This window comes from Pyrus communis, chromosome 10 (genome assembly GCF_963583255.1).
Source record: "Pyrus communis chromosome 10, drPyrComm1.1, whole genome shotgun sequence".
NCBI lineage: Eukaryota > Viridiplantae > Streptophyta > Magnoliopsida > Rosales > Rosaceae > Pyrus > Pyrus communis.
In genome coordinates, this window is record NC_084812.1 from 25,383,110 (window position 1) to 25,393,401 (window position 10,292).

General features: G+C 35.4%; 1 protein-coding gene across 1 annotated transcript; it reads left to right on the forward strand.

Moving 5' to 3' along the window:
* Positions 1 to 4,637: 4,637 nt before the first annotated feature.
* LOC137748529 (protein IQ-DOMAIN 11) lies at positions 4,638 to 7,699 on the forward strand. The gene is made up of 6 exons (XM_068488695.1): positions 4,638 to 4,961; positions 5,125 to 5,249; positions 5,478 to 5,834; positions 6,122 to 6,340; positions 6,453 to 6,584; positions 6,823 to 7,699. Exons 2-6 carry the CDS (start codon positions 5,178 to 5,180, stop codon positions 7,447 to 7,449), a joined length of 1,407 nt encoding a protein of 468 aa, XP_068344796.1. The 5' UTR covers positions 4,638 to 4,961; positions 5,125 to 5,177; the 3' UTR covers positions 7,450 to 7,699.
* The last annotated feature ends 2,593 nt before the right edge of the window (positions 7,700 to 10,292 follow it).

The following is a 10,292-nucleotide window of genomic DNA, read 5'->3' on the forward strand; positions in this document are numbered from 1 at the left end:
CTAGAAATTCAGTTTTTCAGCCAAATATAATAAAAACACTTTTAGTTATTAAAAAACACTTTTAACACGTGCATAAATAGTCCCAAATAAGTCATTACATATTTTTTATGATTTTTATGTGATTCTATTAGAAGTGCTTTCTAAACAACATTTTTAATCAAACTAGCATTTAAAAGTTAGGAAAAAACAAAAATTAAAGTGCACAAACTCACAACATTGTAACAATAATGCTATAAAGATCAAATTTAAACAATAGAGCTATAAAAATCAAATTTAAATGTCTAATTCTTACTTAAATCAACGTGAAGTATGCCTTACAAAAGAATCTCAATGCCCATGTTTTTCTTTAAAAGAAAAATGATTAATACGAATTGCATGTATAGATTTTTCGTTAGCCTGCCTAGTCTTGTAATTCTACAGTTCTTGAGTAAAACAGGCATACAATCTATTAAGGCTTTTTAGTTAAAATTGTCTCTGAGATTTACATAACACATAACTTTGGTTCTTGAGATTTAAAATCAATAGAAGTGGTCCCTGAGATTATCCACCATCCATTATTTTGGTCATTCCGTTAATAAACTCCGTTAAGTTGAGGGTATAACACATAACTTTGGTCCCTACGATTTGCATAACAAATAATTTTGGTCCCTATGATTTGCATAACACATAACTTTTGTCCCTAAAATTGTCCACCATCCATTATTGTGGTCCTTCCATTAAAAAGCTTAGGGATCACTTAATGGAGTTTTTTAATGGAATGACCAAAATAATGGATGGTGGACAATCTCAAGGACCACTTCTCTTGATTTTAAATCTCAATGACCAAAGTTATGTGTTATGAACATCGCAGAGACCATTTTGACTAAAAAGTCATCTAGTAATTATATAGGACCATAGGAGAAGGCTTAACAGTTAAGAAGTGTTCGCCTCACTAGTTAATTTGTAAAAAAAAAAGGCATGAGAAGATTGTTAAGGTATATGCATTTACTTAGTACATTTGTCATCTAACGGTTAAACTTACAACTCAAAAAAAAAAAAATTATATATAATCATATCTGACCGTTAATATATTGAGTAAATTCATATACCATAGCCAAACCCGAGAATGTAAATATGACAAGACGACTCCTTAGAGAAATTTTTCAATCTACCCGAATCATAAAGTGGTACATCACATGTTATTGTATAATTAAAGAGATACTTGAAAAAAAAAAAAAAAAAAAAAAAAAAAAAAAAAAAAGAAGACATATTTTTTACTCATTGTATAATAACATGTGATGTACTATTTCACGTTCCAAACGCACTGAAAAATTTCCTGTCTCTTTGGGCCCTTCAACAGCTGTCCTCCCTCTCTCACACAACCTAATAATAAGTATTGTTTCCTTTGTTTTTTCCCCCACATTGGCACATTCTCTCATCTCATGCAGATTTGCACATTGTGACTCCCCCACTTCCTTCAATAATTCCTCTCTCTCTCTCTCTCTCTCTCTCTCTCTCTCTCTCAATAGTGGTGGGGTGTGTGGATTTGGGAGCAGTCTATATCCGCCTATTTTTTTTCTATGACTCTAACGCTTAGTCACAAATGTATACATTAAAGTAGTTGCGTATGGTACGTTATATTTAAGCTTTGAGTCCCACATACTTCCAACTAATTGGTACAACACTACTGTTTTGTGAGACTGACTAAGATATTACTCATCCCACAGAAAAAATAACGAACCAAAGTTCTAGTCAACAAGGAAAAGGAAATATCCAAAGCTTCCACTTCAACCAAATAAGAGAGCCTCTGGCACAAGAACGCTGTCACAATTGTGTCTTACATTAATAATACAAAAACACGTGAAGAGAAATTAATACTGCGTATGCTTGTATTATTGGAATGGAAAATTAACGTAAGAGTTTATTTGCGCCATAAGAGTATTTGAACAGAATGAAGATTCATATTCATCCCAAGAATTGAGAATGATGAAGAGTTTTCACACGTGTGTTTTAAACCTTTGTCCTGATAGTTGGTAATAATGTCACATCAACTATAGTTTGTTTATTAAGTGCTTTTCGCGCTCATTTTCTCCTTCTACACTGTACATGTAATTATTTATTTTGTTTTGAGTGATTTTCACGCTCATTTTCTCCTTTTCTTTCTTCTCTTGACTTGTAAGTGAGAGGTTTTATGTTCAATTCTCGCCAAAGGTAAAGTTGAACCATATTATTATGACAAGTCCATTGTAAGGTCTAGTCTACTCCCTCATCCCTTTAGTTTAGATATTATTGTTTGTTAAAAAAAATTAAAACAAACACGGATGTCCAAGGAAAGAGAATGATTGTGTGAAAATCATTCCCCGTAATTTTTTTTGTTTTGTTAAACGATAGATTTGTTAGATTATTAGTTAGAGAGCCGACGGGGTTCGAACCCATGCTGTGGTGCAAGAACAACACTCTTCTCTATCACTGTGGTAGATGGTCACTGGCCTAAAACAGGAACAAAAGGAAAGAAAAATAAACGGTGGCAAGATAGTTTTAGTGGTTAGCGCTTGAAACTTGTACATTATCATCTATTTAACCTCTTTATCTCTATAATCACATACAACTGTAATAAAAAAGGGGGGACCCGGTGCCGGGGAGGAGGAGGGGAGGGTTAACTTTAATCATTGAAGAAGTTTGAAATTTAAAATAAATCTGTTGTTAGATTACATATTGATTATAGTCCCTTGATGTGTCCTTAATTCAAAATAATTAATGTGTATTTTATTCAATATCTCTTATTAAATATTTAAATTTATTAATATACACATTCTAATTTATTTTTTGACCATTTTTTTTAATTTATTAATTTTATTTAACATTCTTCAAACTTAAAAGATTTAATTAATGTACCTAAATGTTAGTACTAAAATGTATTATATTGAATTAATGTATTTAAACGTTAGACCAAAATGTATTATATTAAATTAATGTACATAAATGTGTGTACCGAAATGTATGCATTGAAATGTTAGTACCGAAATGTATGTACTGAAATGTTTGTACCTAAATGTTTGTATCGGAATGTATGTACCAGAATGTGTGTACCTAAATGTATGCACCGAAATGTATTATAATTAATTTAATGTACCTAAATGAAGAAGACCAAGTATATCGAAATATATTATATAACAAAAATTAGTTTATCTAAATGTTTACAACAAAATATATTACAATGAATGAAATGAAAAATTAATACATTAAAATTAGGAAGAAAAAGAGAAATAACTAAAACATCAAAATGTAATTAATAAATGAGGTGATGAATGTATCAAGGAACTAAAATTAGATTTTTGATCTTACTTATGATTTTAATCTAAAATTTATCTTTACTACGGATTAAAATGAAATTTCCTTAAAAAAGGAAAAAACTCTCTCCACGTCAGCTAAACTGACCATAGCTAATGTGGCATAATCACTAGTTATTCTCGTAAAATATTCAGTTTGAACTTTGAAGTGCAGAATTCCACATCATACATGATGGATTGCAGTTGCATGGTATCAAAACTGACTCAAGTAAATGAAGGGGATATTTCAGTAATTTGATTCCTGGGAGACATTTGAACATGTTTTGCTGCAGCAGCTGTGAAAATGGAGGGCTGGAGAAAGATGAGAAGGCCCCATCAAAAGCGTGCTTCTCATAATTCAATACGACCCTCCCTGGCTCCCTTACTCCCTCCATGAACACATACTTAGGTCCACTGAGTGAACAGAAGAAACTCATCATCAACAAGAAGAATATACATATATATATATATATATATATATGTGTGTGTGTGTATTATGTGAATTATAGTGATTCGACGTGAAAAAATAGAGTGTCAGCTAGGGGTGCAACTTGGGTTGAACCAACCCGAACCCGCTCATATCTAACTCGACTCTAAATCCGAACAAACAAATTTTTTTTTTCTAGTTATCACCCATCTGAACCCAACCCGATTTCAACCCGTTCATTAATTAAGTTGGATTAAGTTGATCATTTAACCAACCCAACCCAACCCAATCCAATTAACCAAATCCAATTGGATTGAGCTGTGCAACATGCTTCTCGCGATGACCTTTGCACCTTCGCACCTTCATGAGAACCTACTGATATGATATACAATTTGACTTGAAAGTAATCATATTAAGTGTATTCTGCTTTTCACATCACATCACATCCTGTAAAACAACTTCCTTTATTAAATTAATATTGCAACTATTCGACCTCTCTTTGAGATCTGCTTCACAGTTTGACTTGTATGCTGCTTCCTTGTGCCGATTCAGACGAAGCAGGCTATTGAGCAAGTAAATTTGAGGGAAAGTGATTTTAAGGTCAGTTGTTTGCTAATACAAATAGGTTGATGTCTTTGTGGATGTATACATGCATGTGCGGGTGCTTTCAGAAACATAGGATTTAAAATTCGATGCTGACGCCTAATTAAAACTTGAAAAAGTTAGGCAACTCAAACTCAATCCAAATAAATTCGAACCCAATTAAATCCGAACCCTAATGAACCCGATTAAAACTCAATCCGAATCCGATCTCGAATTGTAAAAGTTGGGTTAAGATTATGTTGACCTTCCAACCCACCGAGTTGCACCCCTAGTGTCAACTGTTGATATCCGACGCCCTCCCCCTCCGTCTTTTGATTGAAAAACAAACATACCCTCTTCAGAATTTAGACTGTCTTATCAACTTGGAAATTTAACAGGACCTTCTTAGAGTCTGATTACTCAGTTTCCAAATAATAAACAATTGTTTCTCTTCCTCCTTCCCCCAACAAATTTCTTAATGAACACCCTTTCCCGTATACTTGTACCAAGTATATGAAATTATGAACTTTTGAGTGCATTCTAAGTGATCTTCCCTGCACTTTATAAAAGTGGCATTCAAATTCCTAGTTGCTGATGCTGTGATTCGTGTTCGCTAATCGAATGGCGCGATTTTCGGGAGAGGGGTGAGATTCTGTTAGATCTCAGTTTCACAATATCTGCATAGAGTTTAGTAAATTTACCCTTTTTGGTGACTGTTTCAAGCTATGATGTATGAATTCATTCGCTTAATTTAGTATTCTTTGCTTGATTGTTTGTGCAAATGGATAATTGCTTCTGCAAAACCAGCTTCATATATTCTTCCATTCAGTGTGGTGTGATGTGATCAATCTGGTTCATCAATGGCAAAGAGGAGCTGGCTCAGTATAGTAAAGAGGTTCTTTGTTTCAGACACACAATCCAAGCAAAAAAATGTAAGCATTCTGCTTGTCTGCTTTTTTTATTTATTTTTTATTTGCAGTCTGGGAAGTGATTTTCGCACACCATGTTTATTTCTTTCTGTTAAGTGTATATTTATTTATTCAATCCAAAGATTAGAGAGAAACACGAGTATGCAAAGGGAAAAAATGGTGTATGTAAATCGCTTCCTTTAAAGTTTTGAGTTTCAGTCCTCATTAATTAATTTGCTCAATTATTTTAAGGAGAAGAGAAGGAGATGGATTTTTGGAAAGCTTAAGATCAAAGGACGACCCTCACTAACAGCACCTTCACCAACATCGCCGTCGAAAGAGAGGACACGAAACGAGTCAGATGAAGAACAGAGCAAGCATGCAATGTCTGTGGCTATTGCCAGCACTGCTGCTGCAGAAGCAGCAGTTGCAGCAGCTCATGCTGCTGTTGAGGTTGTACGGCTCACCGGCACCCAACCATCTTCTTCTGACCAATGTTTGGAGGAGGAGGCAAAAGTGTTGTCAGTCACTACAGCTCAAAGAAAGGCAACTGAAAGGGTACAAGAGTTTGCTGTTGTCAAAATACAAACTGCCTTCAGAGGTTACCTTGTGAGTTTAATTTCTCTCTCTTATACAAAAATTACATGATTTTTTATCAGTTTTTGCTAAATGGTTTCTGAATCGTTCTACTATACGTCCATGTATGGTATACATCGCATTTTAAGTGATTTAGACTCGCCTATTAACTTCTCTTGAATTCTTCTGTGCATATCCAGCCATTATATTCAGCTATGTATGTCATACATTGACGTCTACAATTTTTTTTTCAGTTTGAGTTGGTATTGGTAGTTCGAGAAACATGGAAATTAATGTTACATCTTATGCGAACATTGCAGGCAAGGAAAGCTTTGAGAGCACTGAAGGGTATAGTGAAGCTACAAGCCATTATCCGAGGACGGGCTGTGAGACGCCAAGCAATGACTACGCTCAAGTGCTTGCAGTCCATAATAAACATCCAATCGCATGCCTGCGCAAGGCGACTCCAAACCATTGAAGACGCTTACTATGGTGATGAACACAATGAGTTTGAAAATTTGAGAGACAAGATAATAAGGGTAGGTCTCACAAATGGCTTTCACAATGTTAGCAAAAGAAAATGTATTCCTTTTCTCCATTTAGGGAAATCTTTGCATAATGTGATATTTGATGAAATTGTGAAATTTTTAGATGGATTCAAACAGCCAAAGAAGGTGGGATGACAGCGTTACTTCACAGAAAGAGGCAGAGGCCATGTTTCTAAGCAAGAAAGAAGCTATGCTCAAGAGAGAACGGATAAGGGAATACTCGTATAGTCATCGGGTACGCTTCTCTACTTTATAATCTTCATTTTGTTTCTCCTTTAAGATGACAAGTGATTTCCACAATCGTTTCTCCATATACCCTTGTTTATTTTTGCCTTTGGATTGAATAAATCAGAAGAAAATCAAGGGACGTAAATAAATGGGGGCATACATAAGGAGAAAAAAAGGCGTATGAAAATAATTTCACTATAAGAAATAGCTTCTCCTACTAAGTTGTCTACGAAAGTATTTTGCAGAAGTCAGCAGAATCAGAGAGAAACAAGGTGAACGGAAGATGGAGATACTGGTTGGACCAATGGGTAGACACACAACTTACTAAAAGTAAAGAGCTTGAGGACTTGGACACAGTTTTTGCTTCAAGCGCAAGGCAAAAAGAGGAATTTGGGGAAAAACAACTTAGGATGAGAAACTTTCAGAAACAAAAAATTCAGATCGAAGGAATGGATTCTCCGGTTTTTGTTCCAAGAAGACCTTCGTACCACAAAAAGCAGTGCTCGTTAGGGGATGAGAATTTGTTCGCAAGCTCTCCTGTTGTTCCAACTTACATGGCTGCAACAAAATCTGCCAAGGCAAAAACAAGGTCTCTAAGTTCCCCCAAGGTAAGGGCAGGGAATTTTGATACTTGTTCAGAAAGCTACTCGCCATGCAAGAAGAACATCTCTCTTATATCTTCTGTAGTCAGTGAAATGCCGATAAGCAGTACTACCGCACGAAGAATGGGAAAGTCCAGTAGTCTCCAGCAACGATCTCCGAGCTTGAGGGGCCTTGCAAGTCCTATAAAATCAAGGCAGACTCCGAAGGATCGAAGCTTCGACTCAGAGTGCTCAATCTCATATTGGGATAGACAAAGCACATGCAGATGATGATTTCAGTTTGCATTAGAGAAAGATAATTTGGTTAGTGTGTTGTTTGGGTTGGATTGCAGAAGTGATATTTATAAATTACAAGTGAAGCCCTCTATGAGCATTGCTTCGAGTTGTAACATGAAGAGAAATTAGCTCAGATGATCAATTCACAAATCTCAGTTGATGAAATAATCATTTGTAGTATTTGATCAATATGTTGTCAATGTTTGGTCGATACGTCATTAATGTTTGATTGATATGTCGTCAATATTTGATTTTGATCGATTTCAGAATTAAGATTTCTAAAATGATCATTTCAGTCATTTTTCAAAATATTTTCACATTTCAGGAAAGAAAAGGCAGCTATGCATATATTTGTTTTAAAAACTTTGGTGTTTGAAACTTGCAAATCACATGTTTTAGAAGCTGTCGGCTTAATGTTTATGTTCTCCTGGGCCCAAGATGGGCCAGATACAAGCAAAAGATGATGTGACGAGAATTTCACATTAGATAAGTACAATAATAATCTAAGTTTAAAAATAGATGGTTCATTTAAATTCGCACCGATGCTTTTTGTAATAAAAACCTCACACTTAAGGTCTATTGGGCACAGTATTAGGCCTAGGTGATTAAGTTAGAGACAATATCGATGTGTGGCAGCCTTAGACCCTTAGTAGTAGACGCTTATGGAGTCAGTGACACAATAGAATACTTGTCGTCCAAAGATTTCTTAGGAAAAAGAAGGGGGGCTTTTGGTTGAAATAATCCACTTTTGATTGCTGAAATGTTTCTTTTTTATCATCTCATTGTTATATCGTCATTGTATTGTCGATAAATGATCGATTTGTCGTGGATACTTAATTTCCTTTATTCAGCGGCAAATGTTAAAAATGGATCAGTTTAGTTAATTGCCCGAAAAAAGGCCTAGGAGAGCCCACGCAAATCTAAAAAGAGGGTACATGTTGGGTGTGATTTGACCACCTCAAACCCAAAGGAAAGACTACCATAACAATAAGCCCAAACCTAAACCTTTTTTTTTTTTTTTTCCTTTTGCTCTCTCTCTCTCTCTCTCTCTCTCTCTCTCTCTCTCTCTCTCTCTCGAGAGAGAGAGAGAGAGAGAGAGAGAGAGAGAGAGAGTCTTTCTCACCTCTCTGTGTGAGTTTTTTCATCGTTGCTTTTTTTTTTTTTTTTTCTCAGCCACAGGCCCAAGCTCTGGCAAAGGGTCGGTGGCAATCCTCTGTTTGTTTTCCTTGTTCTTTTTCATTTCTTTTTGCTTCAATTTTCCACTGCCTACTTTTCCTTTCCGCCTTGCTCTTCCACCCTTTCCCCAGCAAGGGTCGTGGATACTTAATTTCCTTAATTCAGCAGCAAATGTAAAAAATGGATCAGTTTAGTTAATTGCCCGAAAGAAGGGCTAGGAGAGCCCACGCAAATCTTAAAAAGGGGTACCTGTTGGGTGTGATTTGACCACCCTAAACCCAAAGGAAAGAGTACCATAACAATAAGCCCAAACCTAAACATATTTTTCCCCAAGGGGTCAAGGGTGTGGAATCCTAAAGAGTGATGCTGTCCTTAATACGTAAAATCCTCCCCTAATTACCATCAACTTGGCAGGCGATTCTTTACATTTTGAGTATAATTTTCTAAAGTTATATCCATCTGCTAATTCTCCAACGCAAGCCAAAACACCCTACACATCTAGAGCAAAAAGAAATAAAAATGTTCTCTGTCGTTGGCCCTTGTCATTAGCCTTGGGGTGGGCAGCAAATTTCTTGACAATCGCTATTAGTCTCTTTTCTCTCTCTCGTTTTGTTTATATAGTCGTCATTTTTTAGCCCACATACAACGTAAATACAAGGTTTTGGTCCAGTTATCTCCTTCGATATGGGGTTGAAGCTAGAAGTCATGGAAGATGTATTGCATCGGAATTAGGTTTAGCTAGTGCGACATTATGGGTTTAGCCGGCGTGGTTATATGGATGTCGGAAGTCCGGAGAATATGGAGCGACGACATGGTTTTTTACCTTTTATTTTGATTTTGTTTAGTTTCCAAGAATTGTCTTGGAGTTAAGTTTTGATTTCTCTGTTTATGAAAGTTTCTAGTTTGATTTCTCTCTATAGGAGGGTTGCTTCATATCAAATTTCAATCTACATCTCTTTTGGATCTTTGTGTGAAGGGTGGAACTATTTGATTTGCTGGATCTACTTGGTGTTCTGGGATCGTAATGGTGATGGGGTGATGCTTGTACTCCCTATCACAATATATGATTTGAGATTTTTGTTCTCACATAATCTCCGTGTAACACGTGGTTTAAAGGTTTTATTAATCTGTGTAATATTGCATTTTCCGATGAGCTTAAACAAGTACTTGATGTCTACTTATTACTTTGCAATTGATGATGCTTTATTATAATATTTTTAGATATAATTTACAAAGACCCTTTGGAGCAGAATTCTTCAATATATATGTAATGCTCTTTTTTTTTCAATGACTAAAATATCGTTTTAAAAAAATAATAACCTATCATCTATTTTTTTAAAGAAAATATCCATCTCTACTTTTTTTAATCAAGTCAACTAAACAGTTTGAAACAGTTGTTACTTTGACCATGTCATTCAGACAAAAGTGGTTAGTTAAAAAGTCTATATGAAATAAATAGAAGGCTTACCTCTTTTTTTTTTTTTTTTTTTTTTTTTTTTGGTAAACATAGAAGGCTTACTTGTAACTACAGCACGTCAACACCTACACTTATTGGCGGATCCATTTAAGGGGCAAGGAGTCAACCGACCTTTCGAATTCCGTTATGAATTTACATGGATGGCTTGGGCACTGTTTTTTTTTGAGATTGGATTTGCCCTTCA

What these genes read in the sequence shown, in the direction of transcription:
- LOC137748529 (XM_068488695.1), top strand. Translation starts at nt 5,178, where the DNA reads ATGGCAAAGAGGAGCTGGCTCAGTATAGTAAAGAGGTTCTTTGTTTCA. An exon ending in CACAATCCAAGCAAAAAAAT is followed by an intron (nt 5,250 to 5,477) that starts GTAAGCATTCTG and finishes AATTATTTTAAG; the next exon opens with GAGAAGAGAAGGAGATGGAT. An exon ending in CTGCCTTCAGAGGTTACCTT is followed by an intron (nt 5,835 to 6,121) that starts GTGAGTTTAATT and finishes CGAACATTGCAG; the next exon opens with GCAAGGAAAGCTTTGAGAGC.